This window comes from Drosophila tropicalis, unplaced genomic scaffold (assembly GCF_018151085.1).
Source record: "Drosophila tropicalis isolate 14030-0801.00 unplaced genomic scaffold, ASM1815108v1 contig_593, whole genome shotgun sequence".
NCBI lineage: Eukaryota > Metazoa > Arthropoda > Insecta > Diptera > Drosophilidae > Drosophila > Drosophila tropicalis.
This window is the reverse complement of record NW_027173070.1, coordinates 12,418,823-12,446,466: the sequence shown is the minus strand read 5'-3', so window position 1 is coordinate 12,446,466 and position 27,644 is coordinate 12,418,823. Positions and strand designations below refer to the sequence as shown.

The window sequence follows — 27,644 nt, the reverse complement described above, 5'->3', positions numbered from 1 at the left end:
AAAAAAAAAATTAAGAAAAAAATATGATGGAAAAATAACTTGGTTTCAATATACAAGCTTTATTCTGATATTCGAGAGACTACTTATTCTTCGCTTAGATTTTCAAAATTTATAATCATTTCAACAAAATAGAATACAAATTTTTGTATGAATCGTTTAACTTAATCGAGTTAGAGATAGATAAATATATAGAGCAAATTATATAGAATAGCAAATTATAGCAAATTCTAATTTACATATTTTTTGGAGTGTTTCTTTTTGTTTTCTCTTACATAATACCGTACACATACATACATACATGCTTATAATTTACATCAATTTTACATATATATTTATTTATATATATTATCATTGTTTATGAATTTTATCTACTAGATGTGGTTCTTGGCTTATAAAACTAAATAAGAAAAGCTAAACAGAATTAATTTCTTCAAGCAACTTAAAAAAAAAACATCTCCTTGTTTTAGATTTGTAAATATGTATGTATTTTGTATGTATGTATATATTATAGAATATTTTCATTTACTTTTACTTTTGATTCATTTCCGTTTCATTTTTTGTGTTGTGTTGGAAAGAAGAGGGAATAGATTTCTTTTTTTTTTTTGTTTTAGGAATGTACTGAGTTTAAGTTTTGAGTTATTTATACATTATTATTTGTTTAGTTTTATCTAATTAGTTCTTATCAATTTGTAAACAGTATTATGAATGTGGGATGAAGTAGTTGCATAAGATTTAGAATTATAGAAGCCTTTGTTTTTAAAGTATAAAAAATATTTCAGATTTTTCGTTTTATCATTTCGTCTCGTACACACAGAAAGCTGCCCTGTTTAATATATTTATATATGTATATCTTCTATTCGATCTAATTTATCTGGTGTGTGTGTGTGTGTGTGTCTGTGTGTGTGTGTTTTTGTGTTTCTGCTCTGGTTCTTCTGTTCTGCTTTTCGCTCTCAAAGACGGGTACAACAGGTACAACAACAACAATTAAACGTTACTCTATACTCGGGACACAAATATATCCTCTATATCTTCTGCTTTCGATCTACAGATTTAATATGCTTGCCATCAAACCAGTTAAAACTAAAGTTATGAGTGTCCTGCCCAACATTTCAGCTCCACTATTTGGCCCGCCACCAAATCCAGCCACTGCCAAATCTTTGCTCGGATTCGACATATTCTCTGGCGCCTCATGATGTGAGTTAACCTCATTGCTCGACGATGGTGAATCGTGCAGGGTCTTCTCTAGTGTATCGGGTCCTGAATGCTGCTCACCCATATGCTCAATGTGTACCAAAGGTGGCTCATTGATGGGTGTTGGCTCCTTGGTGCTGGTGGTTGTAGCATGTGTTGTGGTCGATGTAGTCGATGTGGTTGTTGTTGTTGTTGTTGTTGGCACCACTGTACCATTTTCTATCCAATAGACGGCACTAAATTCCAATTTGACATCTTTTAAATAGTTTTTGCGCACCTGTGAAGTTAAAATTAGAAACAAGTTAGTAAGTATTTGGAATAAGTTTGTCATCAAGTTCACTTTACCTCAGCGCTTATCTTACGTGAGACACTCTCATCACTGCCATAATAGAAGGCAAACAATTTCGCTGTGTAGGGTGCTTCTAGGGTTACATAGTTGCCTCGTAGTGTTACATTGATGGCCGTTCCTGGCCATAATTTAGTATGAACCGCTTTGTTTTCAAAACGTTTCTGGCTATGCTTCAGGGCCCAGTTAATATCTGCCGGCTGTGTGGCATCTTTCTCATAGATCTTTGTGGGCAATCCACGTGCCACGCCCTCATGCGAACCCCAATTCTGTATATAATCAAAACTATAGCTCATCACTGTCTCTACTGTGCTGTACTTGTCGCCCAGATTCTCTAGCTTGGCGGTGGCTAAAAAGAGAAGCATCTATTAAATATGTTTCAAAGTTTCAAATAAAATTCAAAATCTTACTTAATTCTATTAAGTTTTCTCTTATATCGGTGCGTATACGATCCAACTTAATATCTCTCAATTCATAGCGGAATGGTTCCGTTTCAATAAGAACTTCTCCATCGTCATAGTACTTCTCACGCTCATTCTCAATCACCTTGATTTTGCCCAGGCCCACAGGTTCCAAGCGTCCCAGATTAAAGTCAGCTCCCCAATGGGTTTCGCCTCCTTCGGCATTATGCTGACGTGGTGCCCGATGACGACCAATGAACGAGTCATCACCAATACGAATGGCTCCAACTGGAACACCAGCATCAAACTTACGCCAATGCTTCCAGCCAATTTTACCCAAATGTCCCTTATTCATCAATACATCGAAGGCATCGTATCTGCGATGCTTATAGTGGGATGCCACACAGACGTGCTTCTGCATAACCTTCTCAGTGTGACCCGATGTGTGGACTCCATCGATGGGCACACGGCACACATAGATGGCATAGTGTTCATCTTCAGTAATATATTTTCCACCTTCGACAGCGAATTGCAGTTGTTTGGCATCTTTGGCATCATAACTTTCCCAGACCAGAGTGCTCGATGTTACCATTTGTCCCAGCTGTGTGGAGGCATTCTTATAGGTAAGCACGGGATGGACAGCTGCCTCTGTAGGATTGATCAGTAGCAGCTGCATCAATGTCAATATAAATGTGAAGGTAATCATCATTCTTCCTCCAGTTCTTCGTGGTTGTGTTTTGACCTTTATCATCTGCAAAAAGAGGAAAAAAAAAACCCATAAGTTTGAATTAACACCAAGTTGAAGAAAAGCGGCAAAAAGACATTCCAATGGCTTAGTAAATAGTTGAATTGATATGGCCATTGCACGTTGGGCCAGAATTTTTACTTTATGCCAAAAAAAAACTAAATCTGGCCCAATGTGCATTGTAAAGAGTTTTGGTATCCTATGCAACTGTTACAAAAGCGGAAGTTCGCTGGATGAACTCCTTTAGCAGACATCAAAAGCTTGAAAAGGTTAAACAATGGCCAGACGAATTTCATACCAAAGACAAACACACACAATCTGTTTGTTTTTTGATGCTTTGCTTTGTCTAACTTTTCCCTGGTCATTAGGGGCGTCAGTGTCAACACAAGCATGTCCACGTCGTCGACCACTTTGTAACAGAGAGTTCAGTTTGGATGAGTCTCCATGAAGGTGTGCAAGTATTCCCAATAAATTTGTCGCTTGTTTACTCTAGCTAACCATGGTGGCGTATAAGTAACTTTATAACTCCATTGCGGAAGTGAATGGACGCCATGTTTATTCATTAGAAGCCATTGTGAAAAAGCCAGAAGGACATGCATGCGATGCATGCATGCATGAACGAAGGACTAGCAAGCACTAGAGCACGTCAACTTCAGTTTCATTACGGTTGTCTGCAGTCGACTGACATCTTTGCTTCCTTTGGTCTAACCTTAACGCTTGACCTTAGCCGTCTCATTCCCACACACATACACATACACACAAACCGCTGTCTGCAACGGATATAAGATGATAAGGTTACATGCAACATCATTTGTTTGCCTGACAAATGATGTGCTATTGTCATACTATTCCAAGTGTTGGGAGGGGCCAATGTCCAGAGAAAAAGCAGAGAGAGTTCAAGTGATGTGAGTGAAAATTTGACTTGAATAATGGATGACAACAGCTAACATGGACTTTCTAAAAGGGGTTACAGCGATTAGCTGAATAGATACATAGTATTATATAACACGCTTCACAATTTGCCTCCACTTCATTCTTCATTAATTTATGCATTCCTTTTCTTTTGCTCAACACCGGAAGCAACTGCCATCAAATTCTACAGCATACATGACGGATTCAAAAGCCAAAGGCAGAGTCATAAATTGACCTCTGGTAACCGCATTGTTTGCTTCTTTTTGCCTTCTCCCTCTCTCTCTCTCTCCCTCTCTGTCAGTCTTGCATTTTCGCATGCAATAAATGTGCTAAAAATAGCATCGAGAATTAAGTAAAGTCATAAAGTGAAGTGAACGAAAAGTTATTCATTTAAATAAGAAAAATCAACAACACAAAATTGTTGCTTCTTTTTCTGTGTAATTCCAAAAATGTTTTCACATAAATAAGGCAACTAAACTGGACTGGTGAAAATTCACGTTTTGAAAATCAAAGGCAAGTTTTTCATTCTTTTTGAAAGGCACTTGCAGGTTATAAGGTTATTAAGATTTACGACACTGCGGGTAAAAGAGGCTGAGACACGAATGGACTCCGCATTTGTGGCAATTTAATTGGATTTTATTGAACTTTGACTTTGACCCTCATGGTCACGTATAACAACTACTTACATACAACTACAACCACATGCATAGTTGCAACTTAATGTGTGTGTGTGTGTGTGTGTGTGTGTGCACACCCAATTGAATTGGCTATTATGAGGGCCCCGAGGCCGCGCTTCAATCATCTCAATTTGACTTTATGTTTATAAATTTGACATTATACTACTATAAACCCCGTCCCAATCCAACCTCTCACTCTGTACCCCTCCCTGAATATCCGGTCAATTCAACACTCTTGATTTCTCACTTGTGAGAATAACTACACAGAACAGTCGGTGCAATGCACTGTTGAGCAGACACCAAACGTTGAGGGAAACAATTAATTAGAAAATCATTAAAAGCTGTTAACAGCCCTTCAACGTGACATAGGCAGCAATAAGGCATGGGAATTGACACAAAACAAAAAAACAGCTAAAAAAAAAAAGATAACTTGAACCATGTCGAAGTTTATATACCCTACAGTCAGGTGTTTATATGCATTAGTGCCTAACAAAATCTTAAAACCGTATTACCATTTGGAATAAAACTTAGAGATTTGATGATGATAACACTTTGAAGCATATTACTTTGGTAAAACATTGCAACAAACATAAAGTTTTTATGCTTCATTTTGTTACAATTCTCAACTAGTTTTAGCCTTTGCAGTTCTGAAATACTTTAGCCTGGTGATCATAGAACTTGGTGCTTCTAGAAATATATCTATGACATGTTTACCTTTTTTATGCTTCTTTTTGAAATAGTCTAATCTAAATAGATAAAATTTACCTTTTAATCGTTTTTGAGGCGGTTTTAGTCCAATTTCAACTTGGTTGAAAAACGAACTCAGTTTTTAAAGTTTAACAAAAATACTTTTTAGAATTGACAAAGAGCTATTCTTTAAACTACAAATATTTCAGCAATTTTACAATATTTCCAGCAAAGGGTATCATGACAATTGTTGTAAAATTACAAGGGGGTGTAATAAAAAGAAGTTCTTTAAGAGATCTTGCCCTATTTAAATTCTTTGATATAGTCTCTATTGAAATCTAAAATAGTTTCTTTCTTGTCGTCTGCCATAAATCAGAGTTTGCTATGAAAATCTGACACTTCAATTGAATTATTAGACAATTTTGTTGAGTGAAGTGTAGTCGAGTTAAATTGACTTTAGTTCAAAAGGTTAAGAGAGTTAAGTAAAATATATGAGTTACATAATTATCTTCAGATTTAAGCAATAACTGTCATTAGAGCTTCGTTTTCCTATTATTCATAAGGCCTACTTAACTAGGATTTCTCTTTTTTTCTCGTTTTTTTCTTTGTTTTTCGATCGTTACTTTTTATGTTGTTTGTTATAGTATTCCTTTCTGACAAAACTTGATCTCAATTTCATTGCAGTAGCTTTCTAAATGAAAGCGTGAAGTTAATAAAGATAGACGGATTAGCCTTCTTACGCTGATCAAGAATGGATATACATTCCTTATGTGGTCGAAGTTTCCGACCCACTCGTCTGCATTACAAACCTTTTCCTACAATTATTCCGGGTATAAAATCCCTAACGAGAACTGAAAACCCCAAATTTTATCACTGACTCCAAAAGATCTCACTAAATTAAACACCAAAAAGTATTTCTTTCCTGTCATGATAGAGTTAGAGGTTTCTATTATTATTTCGTTATTCCTTTCTCTTTGCCATTTCTAGACCATTCCTTTCTAATCGTAAGAAAGCAATTACAAGGAAATGTACTCGCCTATTTATATAAGTCACACAAAACATATTACAGTTATGCCTTAATGATTTTAAATTATTTTCTTTGCTAGTGCGATTAAGTAATTATTAACTTTTGCAATTGGAAATTAATGCAGTAGCAAGCCAAGCCTAAACTAGACCACTTATACAACTTTTTTCTTTCCAGCGTTTAAATATATGTGTCTTCTACTCAATGGCATAAATAACTTGTCCATTTCTTTGCTTATAACATATAGTTAGCTATGAAATTATACATATAAATTAACAATCTTCAGAGACTCTGATAAATAGCTTTCAGTATCTGTGGCTTGTCTTTCCTCACGTTCAGTTTGCAATGCATAAATCAATGGATAACTCGGTTAAGAGGTATGTTGCATGTATTTTTTGTGTTTGTTGATAATAAAAGTCTCTATAAAAATAAGTAAATCCCAGTTAGACTTTATTAAGGCTGTTATTTGTTTAACCACACAATGGTAAACATATTTTTATAATTACTCTTGTGATTTAGAGACATACGACTCGTGATAGCATGTACTAAGCCTAGTACTATTGAGCTTTAGATACAGCTCCAGAGGTCAGTAAACAGTCGTTCAACCAAGCGAATCAACTAGCCAGCCAACCATAGACCAACAATTCGCTGAAGTAACTATTTAGGAAGTTCAGTTGAAATCAAAGAATATAATACATAGATATATGAAATTGCAATGTTGTTAGTGTTGCGGTTTTTGGTGGCTTTGGTGAGGAGGAAAGAAACGAAAAAAAGAAACTGATGCTAACTTAATTAAAATGCCGTGCACAAAAAGTAACAGCAGATAATCATAGAATCAAGAATAACGAGCAAAAACGCACGTGTTTTTGCGGTTATCGTTTTGGTCAAGAGTTGCGAACCGATGCCCTTTCTGATTACAGGTAAGCCCAGCCCTGGTCTCAAACTAGAGAGCATTTTTAAGTTAAGACCATCTAATATACAGATCAAATACACATAATTTACATTTTAATGGATTATTATAATATTGGTTTAGTTAGTTAGCTATTTGCTTCTCACTTAGTGAGACCAGAGACCCACAACAACAGCAACTAATGTTTCCATAATACATATTCCCTTATGCCCCCAACACATGGATTTCCATTTGGATTATCTGCATCTGTTACAGTGGCATCAATTAAGGCGCCTAGACGAGAGTTGCACCCTGGTGACCACCATCTGGGCCTCTCGGCCTATAGGGTATGGGGGACAAGCCCATTAAATTGAATGCAGTTTGCACATGATGCACGTGACACAATGTCTAGACTCACCTCTGTGTTCACCTGTGTATTCCCCTCTTGTTTGTCTGCTTGTACATAAATCGGTTTAACTACATACACTCAATTAATTTAATGGATCAATCGATCGTTTTGTTTGATGTGTAGCAAGCCGTTCGACTCATCAATAAATCAATGTAAGGGGAGAAGGTGTTATAATTGGTTTTTGTTGTCGTCACACTTCAAGACACACACATAGAACAAAAAAACCACAGTGACAATGGCTCCAATGAAGTTTCAATATAGTTTTATGTTGTATATAGAAGTTCATTCTAATGAGTTTAGGCCTATGCCTAGTTAGTTACTATTAACTATGGAAGCAGTTCTCTTAAACTAACAAATTGGAAAAGTTTTTAACAAATTAATAACACTTTTTTCGCTTGTAATGGAAAAATTGATCTTAGCTGCTTAAGAAATGTCTTTTAAAGTTTATTGCATACTTTTGGGAGCAACGTTTTCCTAATTTAGCCTTAGTTTTGGTCAGTTTGTAATGAATAACTATAAATATAAAAAAATTACCAAAATAAATACAAATTTATTCCAAATACTTGCTTTCGATTTGGTTAGTTTTTTTCCATCTGATTCTCTCTTTACTTTTCGGTTAATTAAAGTGGCAAACAAATGAGCCAGCTAATTAATTAATTCGTGATGCCTAATAAATTTGTCATCAACTTTAACTAAACCAAATATTTAAGATGCACATGCATAATTTTTATGCTTTTCGATTTCAATAAAAACAAGTTTTAACCTTTTGAATAATACATTGATTTGATTTAAAATATGTGTAATTAAAAGCAAATTATTTTTAAATTTAAAATTAAGTTTTTCAACTTAATTTGTTTGGGTATTTTTTAAGACTCGTTGCTAGTTCTTTAGTCCCGCACAAAACAAAACTATTTTTTACTTCATTACCGTATCGAATACCGCCCTCATTCCCCCACCCCCTGTCCCACAATCATTAGGCGTAAATAATTTGAATATAAGTAAACAAAATGCATTTTTTATGACCTTCCTTAAGTGGGATTTCAAAATTTGTATTGATTAAATTTTAATTGAATTTTGTCAAGCTTTATTCAAATACATAATTAAATATTTAAATTTTCGTTGTTTGTTGAGTTTATTGAATAAAAACTAAATTAAAAATTAATTTTCTTTGGGATTCCGAATTTTAAATATAATTTTACATTGAAAGGTCGCAAGACCTTTTCAAATCGTATAGTATACACATTGTTTTATGTTAAGTAATGGTCATTAAAGCATTTTAGAACCTAATTGAAATGATTCTGCAAGTTTTGAAACCGATTTCAGTACTTTTAATTGATAATTATGTAATGAAACATTATTTTTCTGCTTTATTGTTTTCAGTTTTCGGTTTCAAAAGTCTGATAAAGTTTTAATTTACCGTGATATTTATTTTAACTACCTTTCAATCGTTCGGTTTTAGTTTACATGTGTTTTTTTTTTTTGATACAAGCAATTGTAATTAAAAAAAAACCCTATATGTAGTTAAATATTTTCAGCAATTTTCATGTAGTTCAGTTTTGTGCAGTTCATTTTGGCCATGAAATGTTTTAAGGCTACATAAGTACTTGTATGATACCAAAAACGTTTAAAATTATTGACTGCACTTACTTTTCCAATTGAACATTGGGCCCAATGACCAATATTTCTGGTTAAAATCGTAAAGTCACAAAACAAAATTAAATTATAAGTAAATTGCCAATTTGCCGTCCTCGGTTCGAATTACAGGCTAGTGTATGGATGTAGTTTTCGTCTGACAATAAGCCGAAGGCCTTACTTGCCAGTGCTTGTAAAATATGTTTAGGTTGATAGTTTACAACTATATCCTATACTTATAATAACAACAACAATAACAAATTGCCAATTTATAGAGGAAATCATTTAAAAATCTTTGAAAAATAACAAATTAGACTTTGTGTCACCAAAGAAGCGGGAACCCAATACGAGAAGCCACCTTTATTAAGATATCAAATTGGTAAGTTATGTCATAATCAGAAAATTAATTTCATCACAAAGAATTTAATATAAACTGGGTTGGGCCTGACATATAAATATGTATACATTTCAATATCAACATTTATTGTGTAAAAGACTTTAAAGACAAGTTAGAAGTATTTTCAACATTAATTTAATCTGTTGTAATACCAAAAATCAATCAATTTTGGCAGCCAGATGTAAATTTAATTTTTTATATGTATCTCAAGAATCTTTTTGCATGTTGAAATTAATTTCTGTTGATTGACATTAAAGATAAATAATGGGCTCCAAGCAAAGGGAAACAAAACAACAAAACGGAGGGACCGAAACAACTTTTGGGCGTGTCGACTTATGTATACCCTAGCACAGTGGAAATTAGAATATATAATTACAGATATGTACATATGTATGTATGTATGTACATTATACATATATGAATTCATCATCGCAGAATTACAGCTCATTACATGCATCTGCTAATTACTTTAGTTTAATGATTATTGAAAGTTGCACTGACTAATATAATATTATCTGTTGGCCGCAGTGATTAACGAGTACTTTAAAGTAAGAAATTATAAGTTTAAAATAAAAAAAAAACATTAAAATTAACAAGGCTTAGCCGAATTTCATAGCCGTTTGAAACGATATTCCGTTTATATCGGTTATAACGAAGCAATATTACCGGTCTATTGACTATCGTCATAACCGGCATCTACTGTGTATATACTGGTCTGAATCGGTATATATATATGTTTCTGTATAAGGTTGGCAAATCAGAGAAGTTTATATGGTCTGGAATACTATCTTCTATGACTTTTTCCAAGGGCACCTAAAGAAGAGGGAAGATCTTAAAACAAAGATCAAAGAACTTTCAAGCGTTCTATGGCCCTTCTTGCCCATCCATAGTGTACTTAGCATTGCAATATTTCATTATAATTGCTCTTTAATTATGCATTAAAAGTCAAGCGCTTTACTTCATACAAGAAAATATATAAACATACATACTTATACATATGTATACATAAATACATTTAGTGTAAGTGACAGCAATTGCGATCAATTAATTGAATTCAATAATTTAATAGGCAAAGCATTTCGGCTCTTTTGGCTTAATTTTTTTTCCATTATATACTTTGCCGTAGAAAAGAAACATTGACCCCACTTTTCTTCATAGGATACAATTGGTCATGGGCCGTTTATGAAACAAGAGGGCCCCATCTGTTTTATGCTCCGTTTGCCGCCAGGGCTACGTCATCCACATACCCCAAAAAAAAACACACACAAATAAAACAAAATAATACAAAAAACGCAAAAAACCGGTACCGCGGGTCAGAATACGAAGAATTAAACCACGTGCTGACTGGGCTCTCAAATTGTAAGCCGCCAAATGAGAGCAGCACACAAAAAAGTTGAACTGGTTTTTATTTTTTCATTGTTGAGAGAGACTCACAAAGCCTAAACAAGTTATAAATATTTTGGCCAAAGTTTTAGCCAAGCATTAGAAGAATATACACTTTACATAAAGTAAAATATATCTACGAATAAAATTAAAAATGATTCATAATAAACTAGATCGAATTGGAATTTGAATCATTATCGTATGAATAAATTATGATTCACTACAAATTTTCTAATCTAGGATAGAAATTACGTAATATTTTCATGTCGTAATCATTCTTTACATTAGATGATTATATGTATAAGTACTTCAAGTATCTGCGATGGCATTTTTTAAACATTCTATTAGATTCTGTTTACTCCATGCTTCAACACCTTTTCTCTTTTCAGAATCAAGAATAAAATTACTTATTTAAAAAGGTGACGTCTTTGTCTATAATTACTTTGAAGTTGAATAAAGTTATTAGCCTACCTATCACCAAAGTATTATTTGTATCTCAGTCTATATAAAGTTTAAAAATGGCCAATGAAAACTTGTACTGGCCAGTAAATATTGTTACTTATTATTATTACTTGTTAATATTGACGTTATTAGCATATTCAATAACGCAAATTCATGTTCTCTTTTGTGGAAAAATAACTAAACTTAGCAACTGATTTCCAAAAGCTAATACTTAAAACCAGAAATCATGGTCTTCCTTGAGACCTTTTGAAATTTTAATTTTACTCTTTCATTACCCACAAACATCAAAATAGATAAACATTTTATCTGAAGGTGAAGTTTGAAAACTTCCATGAAAGATCAGATAACAAAGCTCTAAATCATACTTATCTGATTGTGATCAAAGTTATTAGAGATATATGTATGTACAATACGAAAAACGATCTGATTGAAAATTATTTTTAAAGCGTTTACCGACCAGGTGACTATTGGAACCATATGATATAGTCATCCGATCTTAATGAAACTTGACACAGCCATTGTATGTTATATTTAATCGACATATACTAAATTTGATAACAATTGTAGCCAAAATAACATAGTTATTGAGTAAAGTCACTATTAGTAAGTTTCAATGGGACCTACATATATAAATTTGGATTGATCCAGACAGACAAACATGGCAAAATGAACTCGTGTCGTCGTGCTGATCAACAATATATTCACTCTATGCGGTCCTTTACGTGTTGGTCACTACTGTCCAATGTTAATATATTTTTTTTAAAGGGTATACAGCTAACCCCATCAACTATATCTAAAAGTCATTATAATAAAAATCTACTCATGTAAATGTAACACAAAGCTATTAAATTTTTTTTAAACTAATCATTACAACAATCAATAGTGGAACAGACATATTTTATGTATTTTATATTGATAGTCAAATGAATTCAACTTGTTTGTAAATTTTCAAGGTGACTTGATTGTTCAGAAGATTCCTCCTTTTTTGTTTTGCGCTCTCACTGACAGTTTCAATCAATTTTGTTTTGAGATTTATCTGGATGACGTCATTTATCATCTCAGCCTCTCTCATTGTCAGTTGCCAATTTTGGTATAAAAAAAAAAAAATTGTTTCTATTCTTTTTCTGTTTGTTTGTGTAATAAACTCATTTGCATATGCTGTTAGCTCAATACACAAAGCCTGACATCAAAATCGCATATGTCAGCATTAAAAGTACCATAATACACATCACAAATCATTTTTTTTTTTTTTCGACTTTTTGGTGCTGACTTTGAAACGATACTTGGTTTGATGGGGGGAATAGATAATACGATATTCATCGTTGTATGTATATAAATTGTAAATGTTGCTCATACAACGAACAAACGATGTGTGAGATACTGTACACTATTTTCAGTTTCTAATTGTTTGAATTTTATATTCATAGCGTGAGCGCGGTTTTAATCTTTAAAAAAAAAAAAACGATGCCAACATCTCGTCACGCAGCTTTTGTTCAATTTAGATTTTGAGTTTTTGTAGCAGCTGCCGTTTATTTAGCAATTTAGATATATTAATTGTTGAATTATGCATTTAGATTGTTTTATTTTACATTTAAAAACCACAAGAGCTTCCTCGTCTTACAACTTGGACCTACCACCACTCTTTAACTTCAACTCTTCTTTGGTGTTTTTTTGCTGTGGTTTTCTTTTCCTCTTTTCTAACTGTACATCAAACCTATGTTTATGGTTAGAGGAAAACTGAATGATGGCATTGATGCATGCAATGATCGAGTGCCATAAAATTCAATGCCATTATGAAAGATCAAGCTTGATGGAGGAGGCGGAGGAGGAGGAGGAAGAGGAAACCATTAGCACCTCCTCATGGCTGATTGGTGGCATCAAGTTACAAAAACGTTAAGGCTTTGCAACAAAACTTGTCGACATCTAATGATGTTGCGCTCCAGTAAATTCCTTCAACTGGCTTATAGCGTGCCGCGCTTCAAAATGTATCTCTCAGATACATCTTACATTTGTACATACATACATACATACGCAGAGAGGCGTTGCAGCTCATTTCCATTTGGCTAGACATTTTGCCCTTTCGTTTCCAATTTCCATTGTCATATGTTTCTTTTCTTCGACTTTGCTTGTCAACGAAGTTAAACACTTTTTTTGTTTGTTGCCAAATGTTTACCCCATCAAGCAGACAAAATTAGTTGGTTTATGCAATTTTTCACTTAAGCCCTTAAGATTTAAGTCTATTTGTTGTTTGTTTTCCCATTTTAAGTTCAGTCTCTGCAATTTATTTCTATTTTTAACTAAAGCGTCTATGAAACAGTAACAATAATAGCAATTTATGTTCAGTGTCACTTTCAATTTCTAGCAATTTAATTCGCATTTGCAGCTAAAATTCTACATCTGTGTGTGTGAGTGTGTGTGTGTATGTGTGTAGATTGATCTACATACATACATACATATGTATGTACATATATGGTACTATATTATCTGATAATTTATATACTATGCTCAAATGAGGTCAGCATCCACTACTATAAACTAAGCCAACACGAGCAAAAAAATTTACATTTTTTTTTAAACCTAGAAATGAGTTGCCAGTCCATGTTGTTATTTATATTAAAATAATTGTCACTATCAACAATTTGTGTAGTCAATCCATGTAAAATGAAGTAAATTAGTCATCACGCCGACTTTGCTAAATTTTAAATATACTTCATTAGAGAGCACATGAAACGAGTCTACAAAACTAATTTGATGGTTCGAGCTGTTATATAGCTCTGAAATCTAGGTGTTCATACAGACGGACAGACAAATATTCCTAGATTGGCTTGGCTGTTGATGGTGAACAAGAAAATATATCCTTTATGGGGTCGGTAAAGCTTCTTTCTCCATGTTATATACAATTTGACAAGGGAAGGGAAAATCACTATACATAATTTCCCATCCAAAACTCTGATTATACCTCAAAAACTATCAAAAACTTCAATCTATAATGCTTTTTTTTCGATAAAGAAGCCAAAAGTTTAAATTTTTTAACAAATCTACAAAAGTATTTCGTAGAACTATATTTTGAGAACAATTTTGTTCAAAACTGCAATGAAGCAACTTATGCTGCAATTATCATTTTAGACCAAATTAACAAGAGAAAAAACAAATAAAGTCAAATGAACGAAACATTTTTGCATGCATGCCACAATTCAAACAATAAAAATGCATTGGCAAAACTAGGACACGATTAGCATAGATATGAAAAGAAGTCGCTGAGTTGAGTCAGTTAATTATATAAATAGTTGAACTCGAGCTCGACTCGCCAGGTGCCATGCCCATGCAATTGTTGGCGATGACATGCAAACCAAAAGAATTTCAGCTCCTATATTCGATGCCATTTCTTCTCCTGTTTGTCTGTGTGTAACCAGAGCAATTATATAATTAAATTCTACTACGAAAGATGCAACAATTAATTGAGGTTGAAAGCATGTTATACATATACGTATGTACATTTGTGGATATATGTATATGTTATGTTCTATAATCTCTGATGATCGAGCTGATATGATGACGTCAAATTTGTATGCCAGACACTTGAACTAATGCTGATGACATCGTTTGACAACATTGACACGCATCTTCAGAACACATTATACATACGAACTCCACGACAATGAGTACCTAATAACCTACAACCTCTACCCAAATGAGACGACAATGCACAGTGGAGCATATAGAAGAAATCTCATACAAATTATTAAGCATTTTGTATTGTTATAAGATCTATTAAATTAATCATAAAAAATGGCAATTAGTTCTTATTAAAGCTTTTCTTTCTGCCTTTATCTGGTTAGAGTGCAGAAAATCTTTTCGAATTAATAATTTTGAACCACTGTTCGTTGGAAAAAACGAAGTGAGATAAGAATCAAATGTTTCGCATGAATTATATGATAAGTTTAATGTGAAATGCAGTAGCTGTTTCTAAAGCAAAACGGATTACAAATAGTGATGGGAAAAACTTTATTAATCGATTTTTGTATCATACGATTAATCCAAGAAAAGGCAAATAATCGATAAAAAAAACGATTTTTTATGAATTTGGCTAAATTGGCATATTTTAACATTGATCTATTAAGTAATTAATATTAATATAAAATACATTTATTACCATGATAATTATACATTCTTATTTAATAATGAATTTAGAAACAATTGCTTGGAAAGGAGTTTTGTGATTAATCGAATTCTCTGTTCAGTAAAAGGAATATAACAAAACTCTCTGTTGGGAAACAATAATAAGTTGAACTCGTCCTAAATTTGATATAAATCATTAAACATTTTTATGGCATTTTCATAATGGACTACATCTAATTCAATTTCATTATAAAGTGTGGCCCTAAGAATCAAGTACATATATTATGAGACGATTATTTGAGCAATGAATCGATTAACGATTTAATTATTCATAAGATTAATCTTGCCATCACTAAATACGAGTAATAAGTACTTTTGCATACTTCATGTAATTGTGTCACTGGGTAAAGTGTTCACTTCCCTTGAGTTGATTATTCAAGAACTCTCTGCATGAAGAACATAAATTGCTCTGTTAGCAAGCAAAGGAGCTGTCGAGCCTTAAATTGGTATAAATAAATTTAAAATTAAAGCCACACAAAATAAATAAATTACTCAAATGTGTTATTTTTTGCAAATCGCATCAATAAAAATAAACTTCATAAGAAAATATAAATTCAACTAAATAAACACCAAAGGCAAACAAGCGAACCTAAAAAAAAAAGAACACAGAATAACACTGAGGCTCAGATGGGTTAGTGATTCCCTCACAAAAACACAGATAAGGTAAATAAAAGCAAAAAAAAAAAGAAAGAGTGTATACAAGCAAACTAAACTGAAAGCTTGGATAAGCCGACAACGCAAACCAAGCGCTCAGAGTGTAGTTCAAGGAACAGAGTACAGTAAAAAGTCTACTACAAAGGAATCTTTCTTAAAAAGTAAGACTACAAAACCTTTCGTAATAGACTCTACTGTGCCAAAGATCTTAGTCTTTCTTTGAGACAAGTACAAGTACAAGTCCAAGTCAGTTTTGCATATGCATTGTAAATTGACAATGATTGCCCACAATTTGCTCAACACACACAAGCAGACACACGCAGACACAGACACACAAAGTGCAGATGCAAATGTCAGATACAGATACAGATACAGAATGCCAGCTACTCTGGAGGCGCACATCTTGTCTAGGTCTTGGGTCTTGTGTCTTGTCTCATAATTCAAGCTACTTAAGTTGTCGCACGGTCAAATATTACATCGAGGGCCGCAAATCATCTTTAGAAATGGCAGAAGTGAGATATCTGACATCTTCTCACTGAATTTTTATAAGACAGTAAGGAGAAACCTCCCGTCCCATTCCATTCCCATCTCATTTCAATTAAGATTGATGGTAATGATTGTCGTTTTCAGCGCTTGTTTTATTTAGCTAATTGACATAGTGCAAAAACTACATATGATGTAAGACACTCTGACTAAAAATCATCTATACAAGGAGCCGCTGAGAATTCCAAAAATGGTACGAATTGGCAAGTTTATGGAAAACTTGAAACTCCAAAATGCAATTTATTATGAAATTTATCAATTGGAAAATCAATTAATAAAAATAAAAAATTAAACATCAAAACACCATTAGATACACATACATACTTAGCCTTGGGGTCAGAAATCTGTCTACATACATAATCCATCACTCTTGAGCTCCGACATTATCAACATTAAGTCCCACGAAATCTTTAAGAGATTAGACGCAGTCGATTCAGTTATAAAGTGCAAGTTGCGGTACGTGTACAAGTTAAAAGTGGAGTTATATATATGGTTTACCGTTAGGCACGACTTTAGCCACACTAATTGCAGAGAGCTGATGGAGTCAGGAGTCCATTGTGTGGCACAGCGAACACCGAGTGAAGGTAGGCACATAGGTAGGAAATCGAAACCAGTTCTCCAGTTTGAAAGTCAATAAGCGTCGTCTTTGTGCACGTGGACCGGCAATTGCGTCCAAATCCGCTAGAACAAAAGATGCCGCCGGTAGAGGCTAAGGAAATTGCAGCTTATACCACATGAATGCTTGTTAGCCAAGTGAAGGGCAAAGAGTTACGACCACGATGACGTAGGAAAACCTTGTTTTTTTCTATTTTATTTGCAATCAAAAGAAAACTTTTTTTTGTTTGGTGTTTTCCATTTTGATTTTTTCGTTGCTTTTAGCCAAGAAACTAATTCAGCTAATGAGAAGCTTATAAAATAGCATAAACAACAACAACAACTTAATTAATTATATTCTCTTTTTATTTTTTGTTTATGGGTCAAACCATAAAATTTTAATATGCTAACTGGTCTAAAAAGGGACTCTCAAGGGTTTTGGCCTTGTCATTAGCTATTAAGGTGTGAAAAGTTCATAATTTGTTGAGGTTTGAGGTCGTTTTTATCCTTAAAAATTTGTTGATTGACATGCTGACTGACCTTATGATAGGGAGTCATAAAAACTTGGTTCAATTTTCTTGTGGTCAATATTAACAATACAAAGTTAATAATGCATATTGTACTCTCTCTCTCTCTTCCCTAAACCTCTATCGTTTCAATATTTTCACTTCCTTTTACCACAATATTAACCACGCTAATGTATTTAGCTTAGCCGTCGTAAGGTAATGGGCGACACACCTTAAAAACCAACCGCCTTCTCTCTTTGGAAAAAAGTTAATAAACAAACAAAAAACAGTATTGTTAATTGTTGTCTGTATAATTACAGACTCTACACCCACACAAATTAAATTGAAGATTATAATCAAGATGCAATCTGGTCCTGTATTTGTGTACCTTTACTTAAGCCGAGCACTGTGAATTTAGTGCGGAAGCAGATGATTAAATTCCTGCAAATTTCAGCAAAAATAAAATTGAAAATAAACCACATAAGGCATTTCAAATTGGACTGGCAAATTTCTATGCAAATGACACAGAGAAACAGCTCTCAGATTGCACTCTATGGAATGTCGGAAACATGAACCAGGCCAAGCAAAATGACAAAGCACTTGGATAAGAGACATTGTGATAGAGAATTCGTTTCAAACCTCGAACAATTTGGATTAATCCTTGATGAAATGAACATATCATAGCATACCGACTGGAAGGCCTCTAACCACAATTTCAATCTCAGGCTCCTGTGTGGTCAGCCTACATGCTCCCCCATTCATTTATAAATCAATATTATGCAGTGACCCAGTCCATTAGATTAGTTTGGTCAGAGAGAGAAAATTATATAGAGCCTTTAGTTTGGGCCCAGTTATGATTACCCTCAATTGCGGTGGTGCAACCACATGGAAAATTGCCTCTGACGCCAACATGGCCACATAAAACAGACTTTTCTATGCAAAACCAAAAAAAAAAACGAAAAAGTTGGAACATTTCCCCACCTCACTTCTCATACCTAGAATTAATTTGCAGAAACAACAAAACAAGAAGTTGCCATGTTACGTGTCTCCGACAGGAGCCATGAACATGGCGCCAACATTGAGCCAAGTGTGTACTAGGAATGTGACATTGCGTACACACACACACACACACACACACAAAACAATTCGAGTCTCCAAAGTGCCGGACTATTGATTTTCCATTGTTCCATGTACATCCACTTGTCCACTACATTGTTGTGTCCTGTGTCAGTTTTGTTATTTTATCCTTCAGTGCTGGTATGCTGTTACCATGTTGTCAAGCACATAAATGGTCTAGTGACTAGGGAATAAATATACCTATACCCATGCACATGTCCTCTTTTTTTTTTGGTTTTTTGTTGGTCTTAACAATACATGATTAAACAACAAATCAATTTCATCTCTTCGTCTGCTCATCAGTTCAATAATAACTTTATTCATTCTAATATAATATCTCACCTTCCTTTTTCTGGATTAACCTAAACCAACTATTAATAATAGAAGGGGGGCAAACGCTAAGAAGCTAAGACTGTAGAAGTCAAGTCAAGAATGTCTAGACTTTAAATAAATAATTTAGCTATTAACGCATTTATAGCATTAAGTTTCCAACTCGAATGTAGAACTTCTAGAATGATTACAAAACAAACTATGTATTTCGCAGACTCGTGAAGTCAGTAGCCTAGATTCGTTGGAAATAAAGTCAAAGATTCAAAGACTGAGCGATCGATATTGTTGAAGACTTGAAGGCCATGAAAATCTCTTTTGTCTCAATCTTGGATTGGAATGCTCTGTCACATATGAAGTTAGAGGTGAACATTTCTTAGTTTAAGCTTCATCAAGATCGAGCAATTATATCAAATAGCTCCCAAAAGGGACGACTTGTCTGAAAAATACTTTGGAGCAGGCGAAACTTTTGTGTTCATCAAGCGACTGCCTAGCAACCAACTACTTGAAGTTAGCTTGGCTTTTTAGTTTTTCTTCAGAAAATGTTGTAAAGTTGCAATGAGAAGGTATGAAGGAACTGCTTTTGGGCAACATTAAGTTGAACTCCTTATTAAACGGAGTGGCGCTCTTGTTGTCTGCCTTATCAGCAACACCTTTAGGCATTTTAAATCGTGCACCTCATCCAGGGTTATGGCCATGGCCAAAGCAGATTTATAAATTCCATTTGCAGTCGTTTACTGTGGCCTCAGCAAAAGGTAGTCTGCGTGGAGTTGAGTGGAGTGGAGTCATATCGAATTCGGTGTCCTCGCGGGGGAATGGTTTAGAGGGAAAGCGAATACATACACACATACCCTAAGAGTTATGTCGATTGTGGGTAAGCTTAGGAGGGAGAACTGGCAACAGCTGTGCATACACACCTTGATATATGTACGATGCAAGACTACGATGTTGAACTTTGAGAAGGAAGCAAGGTGTGAGACACTTACTTGCCTTTTGTATATCAGAAATTTAGCGTAAACTTTTGTGCAGGGTTTTTGGACGCCTTTCTTTTTCATTTTCTTGCAGGATTTAGCTTTTGGAAGGAAAAGTCACCCAAACACACACACAGAGAACGGAAAACGCTGCTTAAACCAGATGGTAAAAAAAAATGACTTTGGCATTGGGCATTGATGCTGATGAGATTAAAGGGTTTAAAGATTTAACAATAATATTGGTAAAAATTGAAATGAAGGAAGCTAAGACTAGATTGTCTGTTTGACATTGCTTGAGAAAATCCTCCTTGAATATGAAAATTTAACCACTTCAGTGGTATAACTCATTTCCTCCCCAAGGATGCGCTATGCCACTCTTCCGATCTTGCTTTCCCTTTCTTTTTCTTCAGTTGATCTGCCAATAAAATCCTTTCTGGAGACTCGCAAACTGTTTACGCTTTTCAAACTTTATGAAAAACTCTCAAACAACTTCAAAGACTCGTTAATCACTTGAGTAGCGTAAAATGGGCCCAGGACGCGTGAGTGTAGGACGTGAGGGGTAGGTTAATCGCTAGAATGCCAGCCATATGAACTAAGGACACCCCTAAGAATTAAAACAGTTAGTCAGCCAATATAAGTCCAATTCTAATAATGTGGGTAAGTTTACAAAAAAAAAAAAAAAATTAATTTCTCCCAAAAACAAAGAACACAAAATAAAGGTAAAAGGGGGATGCACGTATGTGCATCAATGTGGGACATTTAGTGGGGTGGTTTTTATGTACAATGTTTGAAAAATTTCACGCAAAATAACAATTTCATGAAAGGCTGACTCTGACTATAGAAATAAATTTTATGTGCCTGTTGTTTGTTTGTTTGTTTACAGAACGTGAATAATTGCTGGCGGGCGCCGACCACATGGCGGGAACGGAGCATATCCTGCAACCAAGATGAGGAGATCGCTATACGATAATGCCTGCGGTGCGTTGGCAGCTATAATTCCAGAAATTGGTTTTTATCATGGTGGTCCTTTTATTTCGGGAGTTTTTGGCACTTGCCTTTGGGAAAATTTTATTATTATTATTCGACAAGCAAACGGAAATGCTGCAGAAATTTGCACAAATATGACAAAAGGAACAGCAGTCAAGTGAGGAAAAACCAACTTGAAGCCAAGGACATGTCATCCAACTTTGGTTTGTTTATTTGTTCAATCACAGTTTTGTTTATTAATCGAAATTGCTTCAAAATAAACTCTCAATACCTAAACAAATAGAGAAACTAAGAAAGAGGGATAGAAGATAATGAAAGATAGACTTATAAATGAAATTATTCAAGAATATGATATATTTGACAGTATTTTTAACCATGTATTATCAATATTAGATGCCGCGACTGTAACAGGATTTAGGGACACTGAAACGAATAACGAATGTGCGAACACAACAGAGAGGCAAATTAGAGATGCGCGAAGGACGGGCAACGAAATGCGGTACCAAAACGTAATAGAAGACGAAATAGAAAATAAATAATAAAATAAAAATATAAGCGCATGGCCAGGGCCAACCCCTGTCTATGAAAAATACCATGGGATGCGCTCTCACTGCCTGTACCCGTGCCCTGTGCCTCCTCCCCGCTCCCTGCTACTTTCGTCCTTTCGTGTTGCTTTGTCTACTGCTTACTCTGCCCAAAAAAAAAAAAAAATAGAAGCAACGTTTTCTGCGAGTGGCAAAATTTTCGCTCTATGCGAGAGCCAGACACACCGAAAAGCAAACCATCCCTCGCACAGCGCAGGATAAACAGCCAAAGGACAATGGCATAGCAGCAGCTGCCGTTACTTGCTGTTGCTAGATGTCTCGCAGGCATTTGCGACAAGTCATCATCCTCGTTCTCGTCTAGCAAGAATCTCCGCCATGGCAGTAACCTCACGCGCTACTCAAACCCCCCGCCAAAAAAACGAAAAAAAACGTGTCTCTGAAGTGTTACAGGTACAGGAAAACAGGCTAAGACTAAAGTAGCCCAGACGAAACGTGATTCATATATGTACATATGTAGATAAGAGAAGTTGGCAATGGCGTTCCGGGTTCCCTTGATCTAATCCATTGGTCAATATAAATTAAAATCAAATATTTATAAATTTCTCATCGGTGAGTCATAATATTCCTACACACACACACACATCTTCAATGTCGATGACATCACAAACAGCCAAACATTCATTCCAATGAACACAAGTGACTGGAAATTGAGAGCCAACTGTGTTTATTGATACATTTTGTTCCTTTCAATTAAATTGAATGTATCGCAAATTGGAAACAAATAAATAGAGAAACAGAAAGTAATCAAAATGGGTTGGCTCTTCAAGGTGAAAACTAAAAAACAAAAAACAGTTTCCATTAACATCATCAAATGCCGTTTAGCTGTCCCTTCTTAAGTGTGTGACCTTTGGTTTTTAGTTGCACACGACGCGTCGGGCCTTCCCCTCATTTAACAAGTGACTTCAACCCCACGTGACATGGAGTGACGTGACTTTATTTGTCCTTTGAAGGTCTTCTCTTTATATACATATGTATGTGTGTATAAATGAAATGAAGCAGAAATGTAAAGGATGTCGTTAAACGGCATTCAAATACTAAATGCGTCACTTGGCGCCACATTTAAAAGGCCATTACAACAAGGGAGCCCCAAAACAAAAGAAGGAAAACCTACCACACACAGATCCAATGTGGGCCAACACAATATCGCGTGCTCGACCAGAGTTAATTGAGCGCCAAAATGAAGTTTTATAATCAAACAAACAGAGAAATATGACGCCAACGAGATTGAAGACAATGCGAAATTTATCATATTAACATTTTGGAGCCACACAAATAAACGAATAGACAATGCTCTGAGACGATGACTCATCGTTTCATTTAACCAGACGTACATATGTATCCAAGGCGTCCTTCAACAGGATTTGCCTTGGCTGAAATTAACTTGAAAACATTTCATTCATATGTATGTTTTAATAAACTTTTGTTTTATTCACAATTGCTTTTGCCTTTTATTTTCCGCCACAATTCTTTCATGCGCTTTTGTTTGTTTTCGTGCGTCTGTCCTTTGCCTGTGGCTCAGCTGTTAGAGCTTTTATATACACGATTGTGGAGGGTTGTGGGAGGTACCAGGCAAATAGCATTTCGGCGCCAGTTTTATATACTAAATGTTTAAGTGCCATTTCAGGGGCGGATATAGGTTGAGCCCGATTTCACCCCTCCGACAAAATGATGAGCTAGATCCGCCACTGGCTATATACGAATCGGTAGAGACATATGTACATTTATGGTATATATGTTTGTATGTACATAAGTTCCCCATCTGTGCTGCAATCCAAGGACAAAACGCCAAAAACATTCACAGGGAATGACACTCAAGTGCTTCAAGCCAATGGATTTGTATACAAAGTGTATTTTAAAGAGCATCATTATTCATTTTTTAAACATTCAAGACATATTTAAAATATTTATACACTCATGGTCACAATTATAAGTACATTAGCAAGTCTTCCATTTAGTGCAGAATACATTAAGGTTGGCGTTTTTCTTGTATCTTGGCACTTTGATGGAAAAAAAGTTCCTTATTTCAAAAAAGGACTCCAAAGTTAATTGCTTATGTCTCAGATGGTTCTGTTTTATCAACATTTCGACATATTCAAAGTGGTGAGCAAGTGAACAACTGAGCAAAGTGAGCCACTGAACAACTGTTCAGTAAAGTGATTAACTGAGCAATAGGAGTGGCAACTTAAATCACTTGGAATGAACACCAAATTAACTTGTTCAGAAAAACGAACAATGTTTACCTAACATTTCGACAAAGAATATGTACATAAATCTTTGTATCCACTCAAAATATAACATCAAATTGTTTCGATTTCTCAAGACGTTATAATAAATACTTTCGACACTCATACAATCAAGTCTGGATCTTTGATTCACTTGGCTACTTTTTTATACAAATTTTATGAGACTTCAAAAAATTCCAACATAACATTTATTTGAACAGTTAAGGGACTATTCATCAATCATAAACAAATTAAAATCTAGGACAAGTTATTTAAATAAAAGAACTACTAAATGCTTAAATAAAACAAAGTTTTTCCTGGAAACCAAAAAACAAAGAGACAAAAATTCGATTTTGCCGTAGCAGACAGTGTCTCTACTTAAGTCACGAAGGACTAAAATTGCGTGCTAAAAATGAAGAAAAAAAAACAATTGCCTGACTTTGAGAAAGTTTGCAAGTTTTACTATAAATACATATGTAGGTATATAAAAATGATTGCACGCGCCTTTTTAGGAAAAGGGAACTGAAATCAAATGGTCGGGGCATTCAACTTGAATTGTCAATAAAAATCGATTTAGTTGCCACCCTCTCAACCACACGCGGAAGCACTTGCAACTCTTTGGAGTTGCCTCCACTCTTCTCCCTTCCACTTATGATTATTAGGTCGAACGTGCTCCAGGAAAACAAATTCAGGACTAGACGGAAGCCGTGTTAAGTTTCCGGCCTAATAACAGAGAAAGAGACAGGAACAAAGACAGTTTTAGTCAACAGTTTTCTGGTTTGTTTGATGGCGCCATAAAAAGCCTTTGATTATACGGTCGGTCTCTACATCTCCAATCGACCCGAGTCGAGCTCTGCGAACCCGGTTTTCCTTTGAGAGTAATCTCTCCCCTCCTTCTTGTAAACTCCAATGGAGTTTGATGTTGTTGCTGTTCGTACAGTCTGCTGCTTGTCTGCTGTTCCATTATTTACAGCTTTTGCCCATTTTTCGGGGGTTGCCGCAAAAAAAGGAACAAAAAAAAGTTATTTCACATGCAGAAGCATTTTATCAGGGAGGCGAAGAAGCTTCTGTACGGTCCAAGTTAGCAGGGTCCCTTGGAATTTTGTTTTATGTACTAATTTTATTTGTTTGTTTTTTTTTTTTTTAATAAAACTTTCACTAAAGATCAAATAGAACCTCTCGCACTAGTACTTTCTGAGAAAATGATTTGATGATGTACAACTTCTTAGCAATTTACTCTATAACGATTTCACAGGACACCAAAATTGTTGTTGCTTAGACTTTTTTCAAATTCGACCGCTGGGCTCAGTTTTTGTTTTTTGTTTTTTAGCATTACAGGTACCATCTCGAGTTTTGATGAATAAGTAAATAAGACAAAAGCCTTTAAGCCAATATTTCTGGGGTTGGATGAAGGAAAGACATTCCTATCCTACAATGTATTGTTTATTCCTCTAAAAAGCAAAACTGCCGAAACGACAGCTACAAGAACTAGAAGTCTCATTTTCTCTTTTAAGTTTTCCGATATTTTAAAACTATAATTTATATTAACGACCTAAATTATTGTTACAACATTAAAAAGTTTAGATCATTAGCCAGACAACAAGATATTTTGAGTAAATATTTACCACAAAATTACTAACATTAAGGTTTAAACGATTTGACTATCAGATTTCAATCAGATATAAAAAAAAAATATTGAGAGTTTTCATTTTGCTCTTTATAAGCGAAATTGGCTATCGACGAAATGGAAGTAACGACATTTTTTCATTTATTTTTAAATTATACACCATTTAAGTTTAATAGAAAACCCAACCAATTTTCCCACTGTATCGGTTAAAGCAAAATTTCCTTTAAACTGGTATCGTTATAACCAAAAAAAATGTTGAGATTCGCATGGTTCAGAGCTGTAAATTTTTTTAAGAATTTTTAGAAATTAAATTTTCATAAAATTTAGTGTACTTTGGTAAGTCAATGAATCAATGAATTAAAATTTTAAAATTTAGTGAATAAAAGTCTATTTACAGCTTTCTGAAAATGTAAGTCCATATAAATCTGAATGGGAAAAAATCCTTAGATTTTTCTTAAGAACAACTAAAATCGCATTTATTATGCTTAGCCATTTTATAAATTAGAATATGATAAACATTAAAGATGTTATTATTTGTTTAATATTTATCAAATTCAGCGATTTTATTAATTTTTTCTTGTTTAAAATTTTTACAAATTTTATCTCATTTCATTTTATCTGTAAGTTTCTCTGTTGGAATTTTTTTTGTGGACTAATTTTCTCCTTTTTTTTATAAGTCTTTTACAAAAGAAATACTCTAAGTACTTTAATACAAATTCTTTTTAATTATGGCCTTAAATGTAAGTTTTCCATTTCCGTTAGAACTAAATGAAACGCTTTAACGTGTATTTTGCATTTCCTGCCAATTCTCTGACTAAATCGAACAATGCCTCGACAACGAGGCGACAAAATTCCAGATAAATCGTAAAAAACTTGTCACAAAAAATGATCCGTTGTTAACGAGAAATTCTCTTAATTGATTCAAACGATGCAAATTCAATTCAATTAAACAATATATTGATCGAGAAATTAAACGTTTTATGATTCTTACCTCAATTAATGTGTTCTTAAGCAAAATTTCGCAATTCAAAAAGCAGCCCCAATTCCACAAAAAGGCGTTCTAGAATCAAGACACACAAATTTAATTAGGAAACTCGTGAAATTCCGTTTAGTTTGAGTTATTTTTTCGCTTTTGAATTTTTTTATTTATTTATTTAGTTTCTTATTGGCACACGCGACAGTCAAGAGAGAGGATAAAAAAGCCTGGAATGGCCTATTGGCCTTGGCGAAATCGGAAAAAAGTGAACTTTCTTATTTACCGTTCCTTCGTTCTAATTTCAATACATGTACAGAATACGCACATACACACAGAAAGACAGAGAGAGAGGAATAAATACATAGAGTGAAAGGTCGTGGGGGTGGGGAAAAGATGAAGACGAACTGAGCTCAAAATGCGAATGACGTCATCGAATGGCACATCACACACATAGACGTAAAACGTACAAGGATGCTGGACCCTCTTTTATTTCTTAACAAATGTACATTTCTTCGTCTTTTTTGTTGATTGATTTGGTTTGCCGTTATGATTATACTTTAATTGGAATTTTTTTTGAAGCCGCCTTTCAATTAAAAAACAAACAAACGAAATACACTTTTAACGTTTAACGCGCACCCAAGCACTTTGAAAACCAGTTTGATTATTAATTTCAAATTTTTTCGTGTTTTTTATAAACTTGATATTTTCACGCAGTTATTTTGTTGGAAATTTTTTCCTGCAATTTACTAAACCAGCATTACACAAGCGTGGAAATGATAAAAATTCAAATAAAGTTGTTATATTTGCATATACCGGGGTCACTCTAAATCAGTATTCAAATTCAGAATCTCGATTTATAATTCAAAATTTCTTAAATATCCAGATGTTGAAAAAACTTCCTCTAAATCGAAAACTAAAACCATGAACCGTTAAAAATGCGCAACATTTATTATTATCCTTTTTTTCATACTTTTTTCACCAATTTTATTTGTTTAACTCACAATTTGTGCGACCGCGAAACACACCCGCTCTCTTTGAAAACAAAAACAATACAAAAAAAAAAGCAAAGACAAACAAAAACAATGAAAGACAAAATCGCATCGAACCACATCGAACAAAAGAGTCAAACTCGAACAAAGGAGTCGAACTCAAACTAGATCGAACATGCTCGACCATTGGTAT

The 27,644-nt window shown here is 34.3% G+C and overlaps 1 protein-coding gene across 1 annotated transcript; it reads right to left on the bottom strand.

Moving 5' to 3' along the window:
* Positions 1 to 39: 39 nt before the first annotated feature.
* On the bottom strand, positions 40 to 27,519 carry uzip (unzipped). The gene is made up of 5 exons (XM_068289931.1): positions 27,464 to 27,519; positions 26,478 to 26,546; positions 1,948 to 2,689; positions 1,537 to 1,886; positions 40 to 1,468 (listed from the first exon to the last, which is right to left on the bottom strand). Exons 3-5 carry the CDS (start codon positions 2,687 to 2,689, stop codon positions 1,043 to 1,045), a joined length of 1,518 nt encoding a protein of 505 aa, XP_068146032.1. The 5' UTR covers positions 26,478 to 26,546; positions 27,464 to 27,519; the 3' UTR covers positions 40 to 1,042.
* Positions 27,520 to 27,644: the final 125 nt, after the last annotated feature.

Excerpts from the sequence above, each read along its gene's own strand:
- uzip (XM_068289931.1), bottom strand. The coding sequence starts at position 2,689 with ATGATAAAGGTCAAAACACAACCACGAAGAACTGGAGGAAGAATGATG. Across the intron at positions 1,887-1,947 it reads AGAAAACTTAATAGAATTAA|CCACCGCCAAGCTAGAGAAT; the intron begins GTAAGATTTTGA and ends TTCTCTTTTTAG. Across the intron at positions 1,469-1,536 it reads CACGTAAGATAAGCGCTGAG|GTGCGCAAAAACTATTTAAA; the intron begins GTAAAGTGAACT and ends TTAACTTCACAG.